This window comes from Macaca nemestrina, chromosome 4 (genome assembly GCF_043159975.1).
Source record: "Macaca nemestrina isolate mMacNem1 chromosome 4, mMacNem.hap1, whole genome shotgun sequence".
NCBI classification, from domain to species: Eukaryota; Metazoa; Chordata; class Mammalia; order Primates; family Cercopithecidae; genus Macaca; species Macaca nemestrina.
The window spans coordinates 23,394,155-23,420,021 of record NC_092128.1 but is presented as its reverse complement, the minus strand read 5'-3'; the positions used below and the strand labels follow the sequence as shown (position 1 = coordinate 23,420,021).

General features: G+C 38.6%; 1 protein-coding gene and 1 long non-coding RNA gene across 3 annotated transcripts in view; both read left to right on the top strand.

Moving 5' to 3' along the window:
• Positions 1–25,867, top strand: part of LOC105471444 (nucleoporin 205) — a 94,283-nt gene that overhangs the window by 31,079 nt on the left and 37,337 nt on the right. For both annotated transcript variants that reach the window (XM_071094439.1, XM_071094440.1), the window contains exons 11-23: positions 1,586–1,736; positions 3,098–3,303; positions 4,642–4,824; positions 7,786–7,836; positions 8,412–8,621; positions 12,014–12,113; positions 12,514–12,651; positions 13,962–14,151; positions 15,482–15,602; positions 17,281–17,362; positions 17,868–18,032; positions 18,361–18,485; positions 25,325–25,439. In XM_071094439.1, coding sequence (XP_070950540.1) covers positions 1,586–1,736; positions 3,098–3,303; positions 4,642–4,824; positions 7,786–7,836; positions 8,412–8,621; positions 12,014–12,113; positions 12,514–12,651; positions 13,962–14,151; positions 15,482–15,602; positions 17,281–17,362; positions 17,868–18,032; positions 18,361–18,485; positions 25,325–25,439 — 1,837 coding nt within the window. The remainder of the gene's footprint in view (positions 1–1,585; positions 1,737–3,097; positions 3,304–4,641; positions 4,825–7,785; positions 7,837–8,411; positions 8,622–12,013; positions 12,114–12,513; positions 12,652–13,961; positions 14,152–15,481; positions 15,603–17,280; positions 17,363–17,867; positions 18,033–18,360; positions 18,486–25,324; positions 25,440–25,867) is intronic.
• Positions 18,495–20,534, top strand: LOC139362724 (uncharacterized). Its single transcript, XR_011621941.1, has 2 exons — positions 18,495–19,038; positions 19,158–20,534. It is a non-coding gene; the product is annotated as an uncharacterized lncRNA (long non-coding RNA).

Here is a 25,867-nt window from a genome sequence, read left to right as displayed (position 1 = left end):
CAAGTAGCTGGGATTATAGGCATGCGCCACCATGCCAGGCTAATTTTGTATTTTTAGTAGAGATGGGGTTTCTCTATGTTGGTCAGGCTGGTCTCGAACTCCCTACCTTAGGTGATCCACCCGCCTCGGCCTCCGAAAGTGCTGGGATTACAGGCATGAGCCACCGCGCCTGGCCCAGATGCCACTTTTTAAACTGTATTGTTTCACTGTTTTTCCCATTTAAAAAATACGTTTTGAGCTGGGCCTGGTGCTTCACATCTGTAATCCTTGCACTTTGGGAGGCCAAGGTAGGCAGATTGCTTGTGCTCAGGAGTTTTAGACTAGTCTGAGCAACATGGCGATACCCTGTCTCTATAAAAAATATTCTAAAAATTAGCCAGGCATTGTGGTGCATGCCTATGGCCCCATCTGCACTGGAGGCTGAGGTGGGAGGATCATTTGGGCTGCAGTGAGCTGTGATTGTGCTACTACATTCCAGCCTGGATGACAAAGTAAGATCCTGTCTCAAAAGAAAAAGAATGTTTTGGAGAAGGATTTATTAAAAAATTTTTGAAGTTTTTAAGAAAGCTTGCTGTTACGAACAATTTGAAACGTGGAAGAGGGGATTATTATAAGCAATGCCACATATTTTAATTTCACATCTTAAGTTACCATCTTATGATGTTTGCTTCATCTACTATATTATTATTATTATTTATTTATTTATTTATTTTGAGACGGAGTCCCACTTTGTCGCCCAGGCTGGAGTGCAGTGGAGCGATCTTGACTCACTGCAACCTCTGCCTTCGGGTTCAAGTGATTCTCCTGCTTCAGCCTCCCAAGTACCTGGGACTACAGGTGCATGCCACCACGCCCAGCTAATTTTTGTATTTTAAGTAGAGACGGGGTTTTACCATGATGGCTAGGATAGTCTTGATTTCTTGACCTCGTGATCTGCCCACCTCGGCCTCCCAAAGTGCTGGGATTACAGGCAGGAGCCAGTGCACCTGGCCAAACCATTGTTTAACCTAGCTGATTTAACAGTGATTTCCAGACATCAGTAGTATTTTCAGTTCTCAGTTCCAACTAGTGAGTTTGAATAATATTGTTAGTTGTTGATAATAGGTTTAAGGTATAAGGAAGAAAAAAGGGAAAATTAGGAAGTGGACTTAAAGAACAGGAGTATGGGAATGTGGCATTGGTGGGACCACAGAAGAGAATATACTTAAGTTACCATCAAAAATGATTTCAAGTTCTTAGGTCTTCATACTAATTTGGCTGAGATATAGGAACTCTAGATTTTAAGTGTACCTTTGAATTGCCAGTTGGTTTTGGATGAGTAAATGTCACGTGTCTTATATTTTGTGACATTGAGGCACTTTTTTTTAAATGTACTTTTATTTCATAAAGATATTATTTTATAATTGCATTAAATTGCTAACGGCAAGCTGAAACAATTTTTCATAAATAGAATATCAGTTAAATTTGTTGTGAGGGTTAAGTCAGAGCACTACTTTTAGTTTATATGTAGTCTTTATTAGCTAGTCCGTGTTGCCTTAAAGTTAAGCTATACATTATATAAACCATTTGTTTCTCTCTTTTTCAGGTTGTCTTGTCAAAGTTTGTTAGGCAAATGGGTGACCTGTTGCCTCCAACTATTTATATTCCTTATTTGAAAATGCTCCAGGGATTGGCCAATGGGCCTCAGTGTGCCCACTACTGTTTCAGCCTACTCAAAGTCAATGGTAGTAGTCATGGTAAGGAATATGTAGATGTTGTTAAAGTTTGTTGTTATACTCTTAAGTTCAGTATCCCAGTACCTATTAAGAACATTGGTATTTGAACTAGATTCTACCAGAGGTATAAATTATTTTCATAACAATAGGGTGAAAGAAGCACGCATACAGCTTTATGCATAGTTATGCTGTGATTATGGTCTCACAGATTGGAGAGTTTCGCCATTCTCCTTTATAAAATACAGTTCATTTTGACAAATCAGATTAATGTATGAAAATTTTCTGTAACACATCTGGTCCACAAAGAAAGCATATGCCCTTGCCTTATAAGTTTGATTAATTTATCTTTGTATTTTTTTTTTCTTAATTTAAGTACTTAGAATTTGTCTCTTGACCCTCTCCCAATTTTCTTATTTGATTATCAGACTGGTTTGGTTAGGGAAAAGAAATTAAGCATCTGCTTTGTTAGGTAGATATTTTTATCTTTATATGTGAAGAAACTGAGGTTTAGAGAAGTTAAGGAATTTACCCAACATCACAGCTATCTGGGGAGCCGTGATGGGAGCTGAAATTGGCTTGGCTCCAAAGCCAGTGTTACGACTACTTTGTCAAGCCTGCCAGTCTTGTGTGCTGTGCTTTTGCTTCTGATGCCTGGTAGGCAATGGAGTAGTGTAATTCACAAATTAAGACTGTAGTTACCTCTTTCTTTGGGAATTCAAGCTCAACATTTGCGAATTATTCTGTGGAAAAAAGCAGCCCTGTACAGTTAGTTACATGAGAGCACAGAGAACTCTCCTGGATGTGAAGTAGGTAACTGACATCCAAAGTAAATTACCTTTCATTTACATGGGCAGTAGCCCCTTTCTTGAGTAAAAGTTAATCCAGAGGAAAAATTAATCCAGAGTTCTAGCTCACAGAGGGATTCTAACCCATTTTCAGCACACTACTTAATCCAGGACAAAGATTGCCTTTGTGCTAAGACAAAGGCAAACAAAGTTTATGGTTTTAGGCTGGGTGCAGTGGCTCATGCCTGTAATCCCAGCACTTTGGGAGGCCAAGGCAGGCAGATCGCTTGAGGTCGGGAGTTCGAGACCAGCCTGGCCAACATGGTGAAACCCTGTCTTTACCAAAAAGACAAAAATTAGCAGGGCGTTGTGGTGCACACTTGTAAGCTCAGCTACTTGGGAGGTTTAGATAGAATTGCTTGAACCTGGGGAGTAGAGGTTGCAGTGAGCCGACATTGCCCCACTGCACTCCAGCCTGGGTGACAGAGTGAGAACCTGTCTCAAAAAAGTTTATTGTTTTAAATTAATTTTCTCTCCATTTCCCAGCAAATGCTTAGATGTTTTTTAAAGAAAATTCTGTGCTGTTTTTCTTTATAGTTGAAAATATTCAGGGAGCAGGTGGCAGTCCTGTTTCCTGGGAACATTTCTTTCACTCCTTGATGCTTTACCATGAACACCTTCGGAAGGATCTTCCAAGTGCAGATAGCGTTCAGTACCGTCACCTTCCTTCCCGTGGCATCACCCAGAAGGAGCAAGATGGATTGATTGCTTTTTTGCAGCTCACATCTACCATCATTACTTGGGTAGGTAACTCATCCCCAGCATAATTTTATTTTTATTATAGCACAGTAGCATTTTAAGAGCCTCAAACATTTTCTTTTAATTTAAGAGTAATAAACTTAGCCTATGTAGATAGATATATAGCATTCTGCCCTTAAGTTTTTTGTTTTTTGATCTCTAGAGGGTGTAAGTTATGGTAGCCCTGCTCATTGGCATAATCTTAGTATAAAAATAATAGCCTGAGCCTGAAAGAAAATAGTCATAAGGGCAAATTAGAACTGGTTGTTGGATGCATATGCTTCTAGGTTTCCAGCATAGGTGTAGAGGTGTATGTGTGCATTTATGTGTGTATACATAAAGAATATTGTAATTGAAAGTTATTTACTGAATTATTTTTCCTCTCCTTATGCCAAACCATTTTACCTGCCACTACCAAATTGATCTTTGTAAAAAACATTATTTTCATGACTGTATGTAATTTCCCAACTCGGAAATATCTTTTAGTTATGTCTATTGTTCACTAGAATAGTCTGACATTCTCTCTGAAGGGTAGGAATAGGAACTTCTAAGTTTTTGGCTTTTCTAATAGTACTTAACATTATTAGGCATCAAAATGTCAGTTATTAACTATTTCTCACTGAATTAAAATGGAGATGGGAGGGGAGGATAGGGAAGGGTTAGTTAACATACAAAGTAACACATAGAGAAGAAGAAAGTTCTAGTGTTCTGTGGCACTACAGGGTGAATATAACTAGCAGTAATTCATTGTATATGTTCAAAAGCCAGAAGAGAGGATTTTGAATGTTCCCAACACAAAGAAATGAGAAATGTTAGATGATGGGTATCCTAATTACCTTGATTTGATCATTACATATTGTATACATGTATCAAAATATGACTGTACCCTGTAAATATATATAGTTATTACATATCAACGAAAAATGAAAAAAAGTTATGATACTTGATACTGTATATCTCCATATTTTCGAGAAAAGGACAAGATTTTTTTTCATTCATACTTTATATTGCAGTATAATATATTGTTCCAGAAAGGATTTAAGATGCCTAGGTAAGATTTATCCAACCCTTGCAGACCGTTTATCTTTGTTTATTTCTCATACTTGGAACTGCAAAAGTAATTCTACAAAGTCTATTTCTCCTCCAGTTTTTTACTTTGAATGAATGAGTGACCTGATTTGATGTGTTGGTAGACTTCAAACATAAATGATAGGCTTATTTTTGTTTTAGTATATATTAAACCTATGAGGACTCAGTATAAATGATAGCAATTTAGATGATTGCTGGTCATTTTCTTAACTTTTAAAAATGGGAAGTCTTGTTCTTTTTGTGTCAATTCTTAGAGTGAAAATGCTCGCTTGGCACTCTGTGAACACCCTCAGTGGACCCCTGTTGTGGTGATTCTGGGACTCCTCCAATGCAGTATTCCCCCTGTCCTAAAAGCTGAGCTACTGAAGACACTCGCAGCTTTTGGAAAATCTCCTGAAATTGCTGCTTCCCTCTGGCAGTCATTGGAATACACTCAGGTAGGGCTCTGAAGTCCCATATTTATATTATCCCAATGTGGAAAGTTGGGCTTAATAATACCGTAGAAGCAAGAGCATTCGATTGGAATTTATAGTACATCATGAACATCCCCACTAGAGTTACAGTTTAGGGACTGAGCATAGCAATAGAAACTAATAGACTTGGGTTTTTTTCTTAGATTGGTTGATAACTTCACTAGATTACCAGAGATTGGTTCTTCATGTACTGTACCTCTCTGAAGACCTTATTTTTCAATGTCTATAAGATATTACTAGATGGACAGAATTCCTCCACTCTGTCTTTAAACCAGGCTGATGTAAGCCCTCACAAGTCACCTGCACTCATTAAATGTGGGGAATGTTTGTTTTTCTTATCTGCTCTTTCCTGCCCTATACCAGAAGAGTGAAGTATCTCTATATAGCTACATGGTCACTGGGGTTGTTTTTCCATTAAAGGGCAGGTGTAACTGTCAAGTTTGCACATAATTTTTTTTTTTTTTTTTTTTTAAGACAGGGTCTCGCTCTGTTGGCAAGGATGGAGTGAGTGCAGTTGTGTGATCTCAGCTCACTGCAGCTTCCACCTCCCGGATTCAAGTGATTCTTGTGCCTCAGCCTCCTAAGTAGCTGGGATTACAGGCTTGCGCTACCATGCCATGCTAATTTTTGTATTTTTAGTAGAGATGGCGTTTTGTCATGTTGTCCAGGCTGGTCTTGAACTCCTGGCTTCAAGTGATCTGCCCTCCTTGGCCTCCCAAAGTGCTGGGATTACAGGTGTGAACCACCACACCTAGCCTGCAGAGAAATTTTAACAGCATTTAGAATACTTTTCATTGGTGTTTATGAAGGTTTATTTCCAGGACCATAATCTTAACTTTGGGCAGAAAGGGAATGTTACAGTTTGATTTTTTGACTTCCGTACCCTGAGGGAATGTACCTATGCTGATATGGGGAAGTAAATGGATGATATAATGTTTGAAGTCTCCTTAACTTCAAAATTGTTAACATTCTTTTCTCTAAAGATAAGCTCCGTTAAAAATTTTCTATCAGGTATAATTATTTTATATGTGATAAAATAAAAAAGGAAAATACAGATGCGCTTTATAGACGTATCTCTAGGAAAATGGTTAGGTGGGATTATATCTGTCTTGGAAGTAATACAACTTAAGAGAGTCTGAGATTCTTTTTTTTTTTTTTTTTTTTTTTTTTTTGAGGCGGAGTTTCGCTCTGTCTCCCAGGCTGGAGTGCAGTGGCCGGATCTCAGCTCACTGCAAGCTCCGCCTCCCGGGTTTACGCCATTCTCCTGCCTCAGCCTCCCGAGTAGCTGGGACTACAGGCGCCCGCCACCTCGCCCGGCTAGTTTTTTTTGTATTTTTTAGTAGAGACGGGGTTTCACCATGTTAGCCAGGATGGTCTCGATCTCCTGACCTCGTGATCCGCCCGTCTCGGCCTCCCAAAGTGCTGGGATTACAGGCTTGAGCCACCGCGCCCGGCCGAGATTCTAACTCATTATTCATAGAAGCAAAATTTTTTTTTTTTAAGATGGAGTTTTGCTCTTGTTGCCCAGGCTGGAGTGCAATGGTGTGATCTCGGCTCACTGCAACCTCCGCCTCCTGGGTTCAAGCGATTCTCCTGCCTCAGCCTCCCGAGTAGCTGGGATTACAGGCATGCACCACCACACCTGGCTAATTTTGTATTTTTAGTAGACACGGGGTTTCTCCATGTTGGTTAGGCTGGTCTTGAACTCCCGACCTCAGGTGATCTGCCTGCCTTGGCCTCCCAAAGTGCTGGGATTACAGGCATGAGCCACCATGCCCAGCCGGAAGCAACCATTTTGAAGCAGTGAAGTACTCTAGATTATTTTCTAACATATGTATCCTGAAGATGTTATTGATACTTTGTTAACATAATAATTAACGGAGTTGGGGTTTGCTGAGAGGCTGAGTAACTTTTGGCTTACTATTGATACTTCACCTTTTGATTCCTGAGTGTGCCAATACTTACTAGTGTCTTACAGGCTTAGTGCTTCTTTACACCTGAAATCAAATGTGATTGGGTTTAGACATTTGTATCCTTAGAGCAACACTATTGTTTTTAAAGGATTCTACCTAATTAGTATACTTTTGGTTTGCAAGAAAGTAAAGTATCATGACAGCAGCATTATTTATTATACCATAAACTACTTAGGCCCATATCAAGGTCTGGACAGAACATCTTAAGTCAAAACTTCAGCCTCCTTTAACAAACCCGTTCTTAAGAAGTTTATTGGCTGGGCGCAGTGACTCACACCTGTAATCCCAGCACTTTGGGAGGCCAAGGCGGGCGGATCACCTGAGGTCAGAAGTTTGAGACCAGCCTGGCCAACATGGTGAAACCTTGTCTCTACTAAAAGTACAAAAAAAAAAAAAATTAACTGGGTATGGTGACACATGCCTGTAGTCCCAGCTACTTGGGAAGCTGAGGCAGGAGAATTGCTTGAGCCCAGGGGACGGCGGTTGCAGTGAGCTGAGATCATGCCACTGTACTCCAGCCTGGCCGACAGAGCGAGACTCTGTCTCAAAAGAAAAAAAAAAAGGAAAGAGAAAAAGAAGTTTACTTTTTGGGTTTTTTGTGCCATCAGTAGGATTAGTTAACAGTCCAGTATCTTGAACACTGGTGAGATTTCATCCCATAAATCCTTTTTAAAGATTCATTTCCTAGAATATCTGAGAGGAAATTTGCTGGAAAAATGTCTTGTGTGTTCTTAGAAACTACCAATTTTTAGAACCCCAGGCAGTCAAAAGTTCTATCGCAACCTGACAGAACTGCTAACGAAAGTCCATCCAGGGACTAATTGATTGTCTTTTTAATGGACATTGTGAGATCTGTGGGTCCAGTGGGATATGTGAATATTATATTGCAAAGCCACTAATATTCATTGATGAATAAGGAGTGCTTCTGACATCTACTTCTTACTATTTTAAGATACTGCAGACCGTGAGGATTCCAAGCCAGAGGCAAGCTATTGGTATTGAGGTAAAGTTTTCCTTTTAGTTTAAATGCTAATTCATTCATGCATGTAATGATAAGAAGTCTATGAATCATTCTTACCCTTTTATGTTTCCATAATTTTCAAATTTAATGTATTTTTATTTGAAGGGTTTTCTAATCAGTGTTGAAATAGAGATGAAACTTTTAATAAAAGGAACCAAAATATTTAGTGTTTGAGAGTTAGAAAAGGATGTTACATGGCAGCCATCCAAATGGAAAGTTCTTGATTTTAACTCAATTTAATTAGATTACTTGAGTCAACCTGAAATGAGAATTGTTTTCTTTTCTCTCTAATTCTCCCTCTCTTTTAAAAGAAACTTTAAAGATTTCTGTTTTTAATTCAAGTTTGGGGACAATAAGTGGGAATTTGGAGTTCTTCCATCTGACTCATCTGGATTCATGTAATACTTTTTTATCTTTTCCTCTAAATGAAAAACAGAAATATCTGTTATGTCTTTTGGTATGAGTTAGCACTATTAATAAGTTAATGTCTGCATAATACTCTGCACTTCATAGCTAATAGTTTTTATTACCAAGTTTTCTTTCTTTTTATTTGGAAGGTTGAACTAAATGAAATAGAATCCCGGTGTGAAGAGTACCCGTTGACTCGGGCCTTTTGCCAGCTCATTAGTACCCTGGTGGAGAGCTCATTTCCTTCTAATTTGGGTGCTGGACTGCGGCCCCCTGGCTTTGACCCTTATTTGCAGTTCCTTAGAGACTCTGTGTTTCTACGATTCCGTACGAGAGCTTACCGGAGAGCAGCTGAAAAGGTTACGTTCAGAGAAAAACTTTTATCTCCTTATGCATTTCCTGCTTTTCTTTTATCAGAAGTATACGGTGCTAAATTCATGTTAGCTTTTGAAAGGGGGTAAAATTCACAGTCTTTATTTTGAAATATCTATGGTCTGATTAGTTTATGTGCACTAAAAAATAAATTTGATCATGAAAACCCAAGCACTGACATTAGTCATCATTAATCTAATCGATAGGAGTTCATATTCAGATCCTTTTTGACTGAAATGGAACAAAAAATGTCACATTTGTTGGAAACACACTACTACTGCTAATTGGAATGGTTTAGGTTAGGGATTGAAATAAGTTTAAACTTGCACACCAGTTTCTATTGATTAGTGGCACTGGATTGTGGAGTATTGGCTTAGGGGGAAGGAGTATTGTAATCCATTAGGCATGTCTGCCATGGATAGAGGCTGAGAGAGCACTGATCTTTATGACACATTTGCTCTAGTTGCAAGACACTAACCAGTGAGCTTATATATATCATTTTATATAATTCCAATATTACCATGAGGCAGGTACTATTTAATATTCCCGTTTTACAGATGGAGGCTTAGCAAGGTTAAGGAACTTGCCTAAGGTCCAGGACCAGGATTTGAACCTAGGACTCTGATTCCAGATCCAAGCTCATAACCACTAAGCTATGTAAGAGACTCTTCTAGGTTCTGATGTAATTCACGTTAGTCTATAATACTGTTTATTAACCTTAAATAATAGTCTTGGTTGTATCTTATAGGAACATTTCTGCTTTATTTTGGTAGTTGGCTGTTTTTGACCCTGTTGGGTTTTTTTGTGTTGTATTAATGATGATAAACATAATTTAGTTAATGCAAATTTGGAGAAATTAGGAAAATACAAAAAATATAAGAAAAAGGCCAGGTACAGTGGCTTACGCCTGTAATTCCAGCACTTTGAGAGACCGAGACGGGTAGATCACTTGAGGTCAGGAGTTCCAGACCAGCCTGACCAAACTGGTGAAACGCTGTCTCTACAAAAATACAAAAATTAGCTAGGCATGGTGGCGCACAGCTGTAATCCCAGCCACTTGGGAGGCTGAGGCAGGATAATTGCTTCAACCAGGGAGGCAGAGGTTGCAGTGAGCCGAGATCACGCCACTGCACTCCAGCCTGGGCGGCAGAGCGAGACTCCATCTGAAAAAAAATATATATATATATATATTTATATGTATGTGTGTGTGTATATATATGTGTGTGTGTGTATATATGTATATGAAGAAATGATACCATCCTTAATTTTGTTGCCAAGGGAAGAATAACTACTTTTAGTCTTTTTTTTAATGCCTATACACTTAATTAACATTTGAGATAATTAGTTATATTACTTTGTGTGTCTTTTTTGTCCACTTAGCATCATGGGGATTTTTTTTTCATATCCTAGGATATTCTTTGAAAATAGTCTTTTTAGGCTGGGTGCGGTGGCTCACACCTGTAATCCCAGCACATTGGGAGGCCAAGGCGGGTGGATCACAAGGTCAGGAGATCAATACCATCCTGGCTAACACGGTGAAACCCTGTCTCTACTAAAAATACAAAAAAATTAGCCGGGAATGGTGGCGGGCGCCTGTAGTCTCAGCTACTCAGGAAACTGAGGCAGGAGAATGGTGTGAACCCGGGATGCGGAGCTGGCAGTGAGCCGAGACCACACCACTGCATTCCAGCCTGGGTGACAGAGCAAGACTCTGTCTCAAAAAAAAAAAAGAAAAGAAAATAGTCTTTTTAGTGACTGCATAAAACCTATTACTTGTATCTAGCATAGTTTCTTCACTGACCTGTCATTGGATATAGCTTGTTTTTGATATTTAGACACAAATAATTGAAGTTCTTTTTTTGGTCAATTGCATTAGCATTTTGGCTTGCCAGGTTGTAAAAATGAACACTGAGATGGAGTATAAATTTTACTTAAGCTCTAGAACTACCTTGTTGACATATATTTCCTGATGGGAAGAAAACAATCACAGCAACCATGCCTCATGAATAAAGTCATTTCAGATGAATAATGAGTGCTGATAATTACAGCACTCATTTCATCAAAATGTTCTGGTACTTTTTTTACAGTTGTTTTAAATGCCTTACATGCTTTTTCTTAAAAAGATCATTGTGATCTGAGTGTTTAGAGCATTAGTCAGCCATATTCTCTCCAGATGCCATCACTTTTCACCCATGCAGAGCCACACTTCAAGTGTTGCTGCTTTTCCCTAGCTGCCATTCATTTCAGTTCCACCCCTACTTACTCTAAAAAATTTTCCCTCAATGTTGTGAATTTGTTTTACTTGAAAGTGTTCTTAAGATCTAATTTATATGACTATTTTAGGACACTAGCTGCTCACACAAACAGTGCTTTGGATTGAGATAAATAACAAGGTGTTAGAGGCAATCAGTATGTTTACCAGTCCTAAATCCATTATTATGTGGTAATATGCCTTTTTTATTTAAATAAATTTTTTTGAACATTTTGGAAAGTGCAAAACAGTGAATAATATAAAAATAATGAAAAAGTCACTTTATAGTCCCATTTTTTAACTCAGCCTTGATACAATTAATGTGCAGTGGAAATAATAATTTTAAAATAGTAATTCAAAAAACCACCCTGTCTACAATGACCAGCACAGTCTTATTAAAATTCTATGTAGTGGAGTTTTTAAGCAAAGTTTTAATTTTACTGGCTATGCGGTTGTATATAATTTTTTTGGCATAGGTATTTTTCTTTACTGGTACATAGCTTTTAAATACATTTTGAACAAGAAGGCGATAATGGGATTATTTGGGGCAAGCCTACCAGTGATTGTGTCTTCTTACCTTCTTTGACTATAGCCATGGATGGAACCCTGGTCTAAGAACCAGAAGGCCTGGGCTCGACTTTCAGCCTGTTTGCTGCCAGACTTTATGGTCTTGGGGAATTCATTCACTGCTTTGAGCTTCACTTGCTTCACTTATAAGGAGTTTAGATGAGATGATTTCTCAGTTTCCATGCAGCCGAGCATCTTAGAGAAAATGTGAAATATTTGGCACTTGAAAAGTGTCCAAATTTGATGTTTAATTATAAATTGAATATGACTAGATACTAAATGTTGTCAATGTATTAATGAATTCCAAACATCTCCTATAAAAATATATCTTTAAGAATAATGAATTCAAAATATTTTACCTTGAAAATGAGCCAATTCATTATCTTTTAGCAAAATAAAGCAACATGAATTGGGATTTCTATATTGCTTAGCCTAAGTGAATAAAGTAGATAAGAAACTTCACTCATTTACTGGCAAAAGAAGGGGAAAGAGGGAAAAGCCTTGTAAGGCCACCACCTTGGTCTGTTTTATTGTTGTTGACATATTTGTATCTTTCTATAGTGGGAAGTTGCTGAGGTGGTTTTGGAGGTGTTTTATAAATTGCTCAGAGATTATGAGCCTCAGCTTGAAGATTTTGTAGACCAGTTTGTGGAACTACAAGGTAATTTAATTCTGTCACTTTCAAATAAGGTATCAATTATTTATAATTTATAAATTATGACTATGTGATACATAAATTTAAAATTATACTTTTAAATTAGAATTTAATCTTTTGTTTCATTGTTTTGATCATTTTAATTTTTCTGTTCAAGAGAAAAAATTATTGAATGGAAGATCAAGAACACTGCATTACAGTTTCTTTAATGAGTTAACAGAATAGTTGACTAATTGCTTCATGCAGATTCGCCCTTAGGAGAATTACTGTTGTGTTTCTAAATTGAAACTTGCCTTTATCTATTTAGATGCCATCTAATTTATAAGTCTCATACATTTCATATAAATCAAGGGTGTGACAAAAATACTAACCCATCATCTCTTGGAAAATGTTATGTTCTATTTAGGAGAAGAAATCATAGCCTATAAGCCACCTGGATTTAGTCTGATGTATCATCTGCTGAATGAGTCACCAATGTTGGAGCTTGCTTTCAGTTTACTGGAAGAAGGAGTTAAGCAGCTTGACACCTATGCCCCCTTTCCTGGTATATACTTAAAAGTCTTCATGTCTTGCAAACAGTTTTGATGTTTTCATCTTTTGTAAACTGAGAATTTGAAATAGATGATCTCTTGAGGTCATTTTTCCCTGTAAGATTCTCTCTCTGTATCTGAAGTGGTGTTTTCAATGAATCATTTAAACGAGAGTGTATTGTAAGTAAAAACAGACTAAAGTACAGAGAGATTCTCAGTGTAACTGTGTTTCACTGCAGGGTCTTTTGTAAGTGAAATGATCTTTCTATCATTTTAACATCTTTAACATCCCCAACTTTAAAATACTTTTTTGTCCATCGCCCCCCCTCCCTCCCCATAATATTTTTAAAAGCATTTACTATAGTGCCTGATACATAGTGGTCAATACATTTTACTTGTTATTATTACCACTAATTATTATTTATTGAGTGCTTACTATGTATTTGGCTCTTTTAAAAGCACATCGCATATATTAATGCATTCAATCTATTCAAAAATATGTTAGATCTTATTATTTTCATTTTAAAAATAAAGAAGCTGAAATACAAAGAAGTTACACTGGCTTTCCCTAGCAAATGTGGGAACTGGGATTTGAACCTAGTCAGTTTGGCTCCAGAGCTCATGCTTTTTACCATGATGCTATATTACCTTTACTTAATGTGGGTATGATCAAAATGAGAAAAGAGATTCTAAACATATGAACAATAACTGTATAGTCAGAATATACAGGTAAGAAACTATAAGAAAAATCAGGCCACAGTTTTAAATTTGGTCAGTAAGATTATGGGTGATCCTTGTTTCTGTTTTCTGCTTTATTTTCCACAATGATTTTGTCTTACTTTAGATCAGAGTTTCTCAATTTTGGCACCATTGACAGTTTGAGCTGAATAATTCTTTGTTGTGGATGATGTCCTGTGTATTGTAAGCTGGATGCCAGTAGCACATTTCCAGTTATGATAACTAGAAGTGCCTCCAGACATTGTCAAATGTCCCTTGGGGCTCAGTCACCCCATTGAGAACCATTGCTCTAAACAATAAGGGAAAAGATAAAGGAGAAGTGACTTGAGAATCCATTCCATGGAAGTATTCTGGATTGCAAAATAACAGTAACTTGCCTAGATGAATGGTTTTGTGAAGTTGGAATTGAAAGTTTGAAACAATGAGAGCTTAAGTCTCTTAAGTTTTGCTGCTGAAAGTTGGAAACAAGAGTCTAAATCTCTAGATTTGAAAATCTAAAACTTGTCATTTGTCTTGTTTTCCCAAGAATTGACTGTGAGTTTTTAAGATAAATTTAGAACTTTCTAACTTTATTTTTGGTTGATAGGGAAAAAACACCTGGAGAAAGCAGTACAGCATTGCCTTGCACTTCTCAATCTTACTCTGCAAAAGGAAAATCTTTTTATGGACCTTCTAAGAGAAAGTCAACTGGCTCTAATAGTCTCTCCTTTAGAACAGCTTTTGCAGGGAATTAATCCCAGAACTAAGAAGGCAGATAATGTGGTAAACATTGCCAGGTAAGTTACCTTTGTAGGTAGAGAAATGAAATAAACAGATAGACATTCTAGCTTTGATTTTCAAATCTGGTTAGATATCTAGTGCATTACTTTTTTTTCTTTTTGCCTCATTTTACTTTTTTTTTTGAGACAGAGTCTCGCTCTGTCGCCCAGGCTGGAGTGCAGTAGTATGATCTCAGCTCTCTGCAACCTCCGCCTCCTGAGTTGAAGTGATTCTCCTGCCTCAGCCTCCTGAGTAGCTGGGATTAGAGGTGAGCACCACCATGCTCGGCTAATTTTTGTATTTTTAGTAGAGACGGGGTTTCACCATGTTGGTCAGGCTGGTCTCGAACTCCTGACCTCATGATCCGCCAGCCTCAGCCTCCCAAAGTGCTGGGATTATAAGTGTGAGCCACCGCACCTGGCCTCATTTTACTCTTGCCTTCTCTAGCTACCCTGATATTAATTACTCTGAACCTTACAATTTCTTCCATGTTCTAAAAATCCAAGTCTTTTTTTTTTTTTTTTTTTGGAGACAGAATTTCGCTCTGTCACCCAGACTGGAGTGCAGTGCTGCAATCTTGGCTCACTGTAATCTTCGCCTCCCAGGCTCAGGTGATTCTCCCACCTCAGCCTCCCAGGTAGCTGGGACTATAGATGTGCACCTCCACACCCAGCTAATTTTTGTATTTTTAGTAGAGATGGGCTTTCACCATATTGGCCAGTCTGGTCTCAAACTTCTGACCTCAAGCAATCTGCCCACCTCAGCCTCCCAAAGTGGTGGGATTACAGGATTACAGGTGTGAGCCACCGTGCCCAACCGAAATCTCTAAGTCGAAAATGACAATATTGTCTGTGTCCTGTAGGGAAACTAGGTGTTTGGAGGATGGGGCTGGACAGGAAGCAAACTTGGCACAGAAAACTTGAGCTTTCTGGTGGTTTAATATGCCATGGCTTGTAGAAGCATCACCCCAATCTCTGCTTTCAGTGCCGCATGGCATTTTCCCTGTGTGTGTATGTTTGTGTCTGAATTTACCCTTTTTATGAGGACACCAGTCATATTTTATTAGGGCCCTCCTTAATGACCTCGTCTGAACTTTGACTATGTATGCAAAGACCCTACTTTCAAATAAGGTCACTGGGTTAGCCAGACTTTACATAAGGATTTTGGGGCCAAGGACATGATTCGACCCCTAACAGACTGCATCTGTTTAGAAGGGGACAACTTTTTCTAATTTACCTCAAAGTGCTGTATGGGCAGGGGAAGCCCTGGTTCTAAATTTTCTTTATTGGGAATAGTGAGACATCAAAAATTTTATTGCTGTTCCTCAAATGTTTTCTTTTTTTAAAGATACTTGTATCATGGCAATACTAATCCAGAATTGGCTTTTGAAAGTGCCAAGATCCTCTGTTGTATCTCTTGCAACTCTAATATTCAGATAAAGTTGGTTGGAGATTTCACACATGACCAGGTAACTGATTTTGTTGCTATTGTTATTTTTTGGTGCATTGTGCATTTTGACTATATATGAAAGTTATAGTGTCTATAGAGGTATCATATTCTTGGTTGTGGAAAAATTCATTAAGAGTAAGTATATTTCTATAGGATGGGTGAAAACCTACCCACAAACTTGGCTATAACTTATCTTTGAAGATGATGCTATTCGCAGTGTTACTGCATATATTATAGTATGTGACTGTATAGCCTAACACAACCACTGCTACTCTAGGCACGTTTAAAATTATTAGGTTTGCTGTAACTTGTTTGTTTACTGCTCCCGACCTGTCAGTTGCCTGTGTTCTAAGTGAGCCTCTGCAGTTCTGAATATCTCGTTGTTGTAAGTTGTCTACTTCACTGGTTTTCTTGTGATCCACCTGTGTGTCACTTCATTTGATAACACTGCAGAGTGTTTTTAGGAGTTCCTCTTTTTATTCATTTTATAATAGTTCTGTTCACTGAATACCTACAATTGCTGAATCTGCTTTTTTTCTTTATGAACATTTCATCCCATTGTTTTTATGTTGGCAGTCACTGCTTTAGCTAGTTGAAGAATTTTTATTTTTCTTCTTTTGATACAGGAACTCTCTCTGTCACCCAGGCTGGAGTGCAGTGGCACAATCTCAGCTCACTGCAGCCTCTGCCCCCAGGCTCAAGCGATCCTACAGGCGCATGCCACCACACCCAGCTAGTTTTTTTGTATTTTTTTGTAGAGACAAGATTTTACCATGTTGCCCAGGCTGGTCTTGAATTCTAGAGCTCAAGCAGTGTGCCCACCTCGGCCTCCCAAAGTGCTGGGATTACAGGCGTGAGCCACCGTGCCTGGCCTCGTTGAAGGATTTTGTTGTGTAGTCCTTCATAGAGTCCCTATTTTGAAATAAGGACTTTTCTGGCATGTTGATGGCATAGATCTTCTTTTGTGTTATAGTCCCTCACATCTAGTACCTTTAGTATCCCTAGATACTACTATCTGTCAGTAGTAACCTCTAGTTGTGATTACTTAAATGACTCCACTTATTTCTAAGTTCCCTTTGGAGTGGTGGTACCACCCATCATGAGAACCACTATAAGTGTAAATCTCATCTGTGGCTTACGGATGAGGTTTATGAAACCATGTGATAATCAGGGGATGCTATAGGTTTTTGATGTGCTGATTTTTTTTGGTTGATTTTGGTGTAAATTATTATTACTGATTTAACATCCTCCTAGATTATTAAAGGCAAAATCAGCTCAGAAATAGAAAACGAGTGATAAGTAATACATTTCTAAAGAGAGAAGATGAAAATTTTATTTTACGTTTTAGTTAAGATCTCAAAACATTGACTGTATAATGAAGAGCTCAGTAAACAGCAGTTTCATGTGATTTTTTTTTTTTAACTAGCTTGATTCTTTGGGAAGGAAAATTAGGAAGCAAGTTTTGAAATCAATAAATTTATAAAACTTTTGTTTCTTTAATTATTTGTATGGAGAGCTAAATTATGGCAACTTAAGGAACTGAGTTTTCTATTAAAAATGTAACTAAAATGTAAATACCTAAGCAGATTTGCCTATTTTTCTTTATGGATGAATGTTTATACATATATCAATCACAGTTTTTCTAATATTTAGAAACCTGTAGTAATTTGTCATTTTTTACCTTCATGTTACTTCAGAGTATAAGTCAGAAACTAATGGCTGGATTTGTGGAGTGTTTGGATTGTGAAGATGCAGAAGAATTTGTACGTCTGGAAGAGGGTATGCGTTAGATTAATGTGCATACATGCATTCTTTTACTTTTTATATATGCTTAATTTAAAGAAAGCATTTGTAATTGTTAACTGTTTAGTGATGGTGTAAGAGAAATTGAGAATTTGCTAGAATACAGGTTGAGAATACAAAGTTCAGAATAAAATCTGAAACCTTTTGAGCACCACAGACTTGACTGTCAAAGGAAATGCTCATTGGTTCATTTTGGATTTTGAATTTTTGGATTAGGGATGCTCAACCTGTATAATGCAAATATTCTAAAATTCAAAAAATCTGAAATCTGAAGCACTTCTAGTCCCATACATTTCAGATAAAGGGTACTCATCTTGTAAATTTATAAGGTTTTTAGGATTCTCTTTAAATAAATCTGAAACGAATGTGACAGATAATCAGGCAAATGATCTAAAGAAAACATGGAGATTTGGAATACAAGTTTTGTATTTTTTATTTGACTTATGTTATTTTTCCATTGTTTTGTGATTTCTGCATTAAGGGTCAGATCTTGAAAAGAAATTAGTTGCAATTCGTTATGAAACAAGAATCCACATCTTGAATCTTCTCATTACCTCTCTGGAATGCAATCCACCCAATCTTGCTCTCTACTTGTTGGGCTTTGAATTGAAGAAACCTGTCAGTACTACAAATCTACAAGATCCAGGTATAGCCTAAGACATAAAGGCATTTCTTTCCATCCATATTTGTGTATCCCAGGGGTCATTTATTGCATTCTGGGCTCATGGGATAATTCATTCAAAGAAAAAGTGTATGAAAGGTAAGGTGATGGATGGGTCAGTCCTTAGGGCTTAGAACAAACTGGACAAACTGAGCTATAGAGAATCAGCCTTTATCAATTTTCCGTATCAGTATTTGAAAGAGTGTTTACAGTACAGCATATATTTACAGAATTTAACTTTTGAAAAGGCAATCTAAGATTTTAATGCAGAAATTCTAAAAGAAAAGTTGAATTTCTTTTTGGTTTAATGTAGGAGTGTTAGGTTGCCCTCGGACATGCCTTCACGCCATCCTAAACATCTTGGAGAAAGGAACGGAAGGGAGAACAGGCCCAGTGGCAGTGCGAGAATCTCCTCAACTGGCTGAGCTATGTTATCAGGTACACAGAAAACTGGGTTTTGTGGTACTTAATAGAAGAAACTTGACCAGGTACATGAGTACACCACAGATATGACAGTATAACAGTAGGACTTAGTTGAAATGAGTTCATTTAGCAGTTTGACCTGTCTTTCATTTGTGGATAAAATCCATAAAGCACAAACCCCAAGATCTTATAGATCCAAATCTTATGTTAATCACTTGAAAAATGGAGGAAATAGATTTTTGTGATGGATTTTTACCAGCAGTTTAGAAACTTTTCAACAGTGCTGTGTTTAAAGTAGCGCCTTCTGATGGGTCAGAAGACCTCTGGTTCCCATCTCTGCCCCATGACAGGCAAAGTCACCTTGGGCATGGCATGAAATGTCTCTGAGTCTGAGTTTTTCAATCTGAAATGGACTGTTGAGAGACTTCAATGAGAATGTAAGTGAAAGCACCTTTTTTTTTAAGATGGGGTCTCACTGTCACCCAGGCTGGAGTGCAGTGGTGTGATCACAGCTCATCGTAGCCTCAACCTCCCCTGGATCAGATGATCCTCTACCTCAGCCTTCCAGGTAGCTGGTACTATATGTGTGTCCCACCATGCCTGACTAATTTTTGTGTTTTTAGTAGAGATGGTGTTTTGCCACGTTGCCCAGGCTGGGAAAGCACTTTTTTTTTTTTTTTGATACAGAGTCTCGTTCTGTCGCCCAGGCTGGAGTACAGTGGCACGATCTCAACTCACCGCAACCTCCCAGGCTCAAGCGACTCTCCTGCCTCAGCCTCCCAAGTAACTGGGACTACAGGTATGCACCACCATGCCCAGCAATTTTTGTATTTTTAGTAGAGACAGGGTTTCATCATGTTGGCCAGAATGGTCTCGATCTCTTGACCTTGTGATCCACCTGCCTCGGCCTCCCAAAGTGCTGGGATTAGAGGCATGAGCCACCGTGCCTGGCCAGAAAGCACTTTTTAATAACTAAGTAAATTAAGAAGTCCTATATACAACTATGTTAGGTGGTAGAATGTCAGATTAAGATTTAAACTATAATGAGGGCTGGGCTTGGGCACGGTGGCTCATGCCCATAATCCAGCACTTTGGGAGGCTGAGGTGGTCTGGATCACTTGAGGCCAGGAGTTGGCGACCAGCCTGGGAAACATGGCAAAACCTTGTCTCTGCTAAAAATATAAAAATTAGCTGGGCGTGGTGGCATGTGCCTGTAATCCCAGCTACTTGGGAGGCTAGGGTATGAGAATTACTTGAACCCAGAAGGCAGAGGTTGCAGTGAGCCGAGATCATGCCACTGCACTCCAGCTGGGTGGCAAAGTAAGACTGTCTCAAAAAAATAAAAATAAATAAGTAAACTATAATGAGAACTTTCATTTTGCTTGTTCATTTTTGTTTATTTATTGTTTTATTCATTTTATAAGTGTTTTAAGAACTAGGCTTGGCCGGGCGCAATGACTCACGCTTGTAATCCCAGCACTTTGGGAGGCTAAGGTGGGCAGATCACCTGAGGTTAGGAGTTCGAGACCAGCCTGGCCAACATGATGAAACCCCATCTCTACTAAAAATACAAAAAAATTAGCCGGGCGTGGTTGTGGACGCCTGTAATCCCAGCTCCTCAGGAGGCTGAGGCAGGACAATTGCTTGTACCTGGGAGGCAGAGGTTGCAGTGAACCTAGATCATGCCACTGCACTCCAGCCTGGGCAACAAGAGCGAAACTCTGTCTCAAAAAAAAAAAAAAAAAAGAACTAGGCTTTATAAGCTGTGACTAATTTCTCAATTTAAGTGTTACCCTAAATTTACATTTTTATGATAAGAAATGGCAGATCATGAGGTCAGGAGATTGAGACCATCCTGGTTAACACGGTAAAACCCCGCCTCTACTAAAAATACAAAAATTAGCCGGGCGTGGTGGCAGGCACCTGTAGTCCCAGCTACTTGGGAGGCTGAGGTGGGAGAATGGTGTGAACCCGGTAGGTGGAGCTTGCATTGAGCCAAGATCACACCACTGCACTCCAGCCTGGGTGACAGAGCAAGATCCTGTCTCAAAAAAAAAAAAGAAATGCATGACTAACCTCTTAGTGTTGGGTTTTTCTTTGTTAATCTCCTGCTTTTCTTTTTGTAATTCTTTGCTATCTTTTCTGTCCTCTGTCCAAACATCCCTTCACTGTAAGTACTGTAGCTAGGTTTTCTTATAAATCAAAATTAATTCTTCCTTAATGGGAGAACAAATTTGATGTACGTATTAGCACAGATTTACAGAATTTGATATATAAGTAGAAACAATTGATAAGCTTAACACCTAGGCTAATGGCAGGTAAAGTAAATGAATGAAGCCAGGGTCCAGTTAAGAAGGGAGCCAGGAGGAAGGGAGAATCTGGCGACTGGAGAGCACTTGCCTTCCTACTAAACTCTGGCTTATTTTACCATGCCAGAGTGCAGGATTTGTTGGGCCAGATTGTCTGAATTTTTATTTTTATCTATATTTATTAATTTTTAAAAGGATTTCGAAATCTGAATTTTTGTGAAAGTTGTTCTAATTTTTAGAACACTGTACTGGCCAAGGAAAACGTGTCCATGCCAGCAGTCTACCAGTTTATAACATACTCTCTGGTTTTTTGTTGTTGTTGCTGTTACTGTTTTTTGAGATGGAGTCTCACTCTATTGCCCAGGCTGGAGTGCAGTGGTGCGATCTCAGCTGTCCGCAACCTCCACCTCCCAGGTTCAAGCGATTCTCCTGCCTCAGCCTCCCAAGTAGCTGGGATTACAGGCATGTGCCATCATGCCTGGCTAATTTTGTATTTTTAGTAGAGACAGGGCTTTAACATGTTGTCCAGGCTGGTCTCGAACTCCTGACCTTAGGTGATCCACCCACCTCAGCCTCCCAGGGTGCTGGGATTACAGGCGTGCACCACTGCGCCTGACCATAACATATGCTCTGTGACCTTGCTACTCAAATATGGCCCAGAGACCAGTATCATCAGCATTATCTCCTAGGAGCTTATTAGTGCAGAATCTCAGGCCCCACTTTAGACCTGATGAGTCAAGATCTGCATTGTTTACAGAAAGCACTGCTCCATTTATAACTAAATATACTGCTTTTACCTATATGTTTGTGCTTCACCCTGCTTCAGAAAAAAAATTTAAACCTGTAAGTAAGAAGAGCTTGTTAGTTTAAATAAATCTGATTGTAGGAAAGGGAAATGGTCCTTATTGATACCTTCCTTGTCGTGCAACACAAAGGCTTCTGGGTGAAGAAGCTGAGACCAGGCCTGGTGCCTTTGCCCTCTTTTCTTTAAGAACGGAGATTTCTTCTACCTGGTCTTGGAAACCAGGAAGGATATAGGCCACATCTTAGTAAAATGGCTTGTAGTGCTTTTTGAACTCACTTTTTGTGTCCTCCTCTTCTTCTTTTTTTGGTGGGGGGGAATGTTGGAGGACAGAGTCTTGCTCTGTCACCTAGGCTGGATTGCAGTGGTATGGTCTTGGCTCACTGCAACCTCAGTCTCCCAGGTTCAAGTGATTCTGATACCTCAGTCTCCCAAGTAGCTGGGATTACAGGCGTCCCCGGGCCACCACGCACGGCTAATTTTTGTATTTTTAGTGGAGATGGGGTTTCCCCATGTTGACCAGGGTGGTCTCAAACTCCTTGCCTCAGGTGATCTGCCTGCCTCGGCCTCCCAAAGTGCTGAGATTACAGGCGTGATTCTCTGTGCCCGGCATTTCTCTTCTAATAGTATTATTTCTTCCACATGTTAGAGTATCTTCTTGTATTTTAACTTGCTCAGTAATACACCTAACTGATTTTGTTTTGAGAAGTTCAGTATTAGCTTTTTAAGTTTTTGTTTGTTTATAGAATATCAAAACAGGGCCGGGCGCGGTGGCTCACGCCTGTAATCCCAGCACTTTGGGAGGCCGAGGCGGGCGGATCACAAGGTCAGGAGATTGAGACCACGGTGAAACCCCGTCTCTGCTGAAAATACAAAAAATTAGCCGGGCGCGGTTGTGGGCGCCTGTAGTCCCAGCTACTCGGGAGGCTGAGGCAGGAGAATGGCGTGAACCCGGGAGGCAGAGCTTGCAGTGAGCCGAGATCGCGCCACTGCACTCCAGCCTGGGCGACAGAGCGAGACTCCGTCTCAAAAAAAAAAAAAAAAAAAAAAAAAAGAATATCAAAACAGTATCAAAACTGTTTGAAAGGTCAATGTACATCTATAGCAGAACTGCTTACTCTTTCCCTTGTCTTCTCTCTCTCTGTGTATATATATTGTTTATAGTTGTATTTAGTATACATGAAATTTTGTGCCCTTTTTACTCCTCTCTGTATAAACTTTCTGTGCTGCAACAATGTGAATTACATTCAGGTTGTTTCCAGTTTTTTTTTTTTTACTCAGCTCTAACGAACAAAAATCAGCCAGGCATTGTGGCATGTGCCTGTAATCCCAGCTACTTGGGAGACTGAGGCAAGGTTGTAAATAAATAAATTATCTTTGATTGTTTTATATTTTTCTTAAGAATATATTTCCAGGCGGGTATGGTGGCTCACACCTGTAATCCAGCACTTTGGGAGCCTGAGACGGGCGGATCACGAGGTCAGGAGATCAGGACCATCCTGGCTAACACGGTGAAACTCTATCTCTACTAAAAATACAAAAACAAAAAACTAGCCAGGAGTGGTGGTGGGTACCTGTAGTCCCAGCTACTTCTGAGGCACCTGTAGTCCCAGCTACTTCGGAGGCTGAGGCGGGAGAATGGCGTGAACCCAGGAAGTGGAGCTTGCAGTGAGCCGAGATCATGCCACTGCACTCCAGCCTGGGTGACAGAACGAGACTGCATCTCAAAAAAAAAAAAAAAAAAAAAAAAAAGAGAATATATTTCCAGACAAGGGTTCATAGTCAGTTCTTGTTATTCACAGTAGTTGTGTTTTATAAAGTCATTGTGAACATTGAATTGGTGAATTCATTGCCCCTGTGGAAAATACAGGCTAGGATTCCTACAAGCTTCTGGTTCCAACATTCTTGTCAACTGATGAATTCATAATCATGTTTTATGTGTGTTTCTGTTTAAAGACACCTTACTTCATGTAGTTGATTCATTAACATTAAACTCATAGCCAACAGCACTATAACTCAGCCTCAATGAAATGTATCTAATGTAGTATTTTATCTGAAAGGCATATCACAGCCTTTTTGCACTTAGGAACACGAGGCAGCATTTCAGCACTATGTTTGGGGGCTGTTTTAAACAGCAAAATCAACAAGCACAAAAATGCAAAAACTGTGGCACTAAATAGACCATTTAAAGGACACTTTTTATAGTATGATAGCTGGAACAGGAAAAGCATTGCTTCATTTGAGAGCATGAGAGTTGGGTGACTGCAGTTTGTAGCTATTCTACCTCCTGCACATGAAGAACCATGGAAGCACTGCAAGTATCGATTTGGGGATTATAAATAAATTTTAGCATGTTAGGTGAATTTGTAAATATGGAATCTGAAAATAATGAAGATTGACTGTCGGGTCAAAGGCTATGAAGTGTTTGACTTTAGATTTTAATTCACAAGTAGTCATAACAATTATACTAGGTACTAACAGTGCTCAGAATAAAGATGTCTAAAGTGCCTGGTACATGGAAAACATCTAATAAATGTTCATATTAGCCACGCATGGCGGTATGCAATTACTGTAGTCCCAGCTACTCGGGAGGCTGAGCTGGGAGGATCCCTTGAGCCCAGGAGGTCGAGGCTGCAGTGACCTGTGATTGCACCACTGTACTCCAACCTGGGTGACAGAATGAGACCCTGACTCAAAAAAAAAAAAAAAAAAAAAAATTTGCTGGTTTATAATATGGTACCTACCTATTATCATCTTGATTTTTTTTTTTTTTTAAATTCCTGAAAACAGATGGACATTTTTGATTATGGGCTACTTTTATTTTTCTCACATAAAATGTCTTTTACCCTTTGACCTACTTAGATATTTATGTTATTCATATCTGTAATGGAGATCTTTATATACATTAGAATTAGTAACTTTTTCTTATATTTAATATAAGAACTTTTTTCTCTTATCTATTCTTTTGTTAAATTTTTATTCAGTTTATTGTTATTTAGTGGAATTGATGGATCTTCTTTGTAATTTCTGCATTTGCTTTGGTTTCGGTAATTTTAATCTTCTTGAGGTTGAGATATAACTTGTATGGTTCTCAGAAGTTATTTCCACGTAATTTACTACTACTAATTTTTTTTTTCTTTCCTTTTTTTTTGAGACAGGGTCTTGCTCTGTCATCAGGCTAGAGTGCAGTAGCGTGATCTTGGCTCACTGCAACCTCCACCTCCTGAGTTCAAGTGATTCTTCTGCCTCAGCCTCCCGAGTAGTTGGGACTACAGGCACATGCCACCATGCCTGGCTAATTTTTGTATGTTTGTAGAGATGGAGTTTCACCATGTTGAGCAAACTGGTCTCAAACTCCTGACCTCAAGTAATCTGCCCACCTCGGCCTCCCAAAGTTTTGGGATTACAGGCGTGAGCCACCAGGCCCGGCCTGCTACTGATAATTAAGCTAAAATACTAAAATTTACTAATTAACTATATGTGTATGTATTCATAAGTATATTAATAATAGTTCTGTAGTAATGTCATGAACACTCAATCATATTTCAGTGTATTTTTCTTGAGCTAGGCTGCCAAGGACTGTTCATAACTCTGAGCTTCTGTTTTGTGCATCTGTTCATTTTGCTTGAGTTGTTGATGGGCCCTAGTTTTTCACTTAGTAGGTCTCAGTTCATATTTTGTTACCTTAATATGTATAACACAGAAAGACTGATTTAGGGATTTTTCTTACTTTAATACTTTAGGTCATATATCAGTTATGTGCATGCTCTGATACGTCTGGCCCTACTATGAGGTACTTGAGAACCAGCCAGGATTTCTTATTTTCCCAGTTGCAATATCTACCATTTTCTAACAAAGGTAGGCCATTATTTTCACTTATTATAAGAACACATTTGTAATTCCATGTTATTTTATTTATACAATATTTAGGGGAATTCTGTTCTAATTCAGATACTTCAGCTTTTTTGTTATTTTAGGTTCCTTTTGTAATTTCTGCTCAAAAAAGCAAGATATTTTAACTGCTGGCAAAAACTTATTTAAATATAGCCTGTCAAGGATGGAATTTGATTCTCTTACGGCAAATAAAATTTAAAGATTGTGTTGAAGGGATAAGAAAATTAATGGGAATTTAAAGGTTTTGAATGAAAATTGTTTTACAGAGATTTCTGATTTTCTCTTCCCAGGCTGTTTAAAAGAAAAAAAATATCCTGATATACTTTCGTTTCTTGTATTTGTATTGAAACCAATTCAGGTCTTGAAATGAAAAGTTGAAAACTAATAATGGT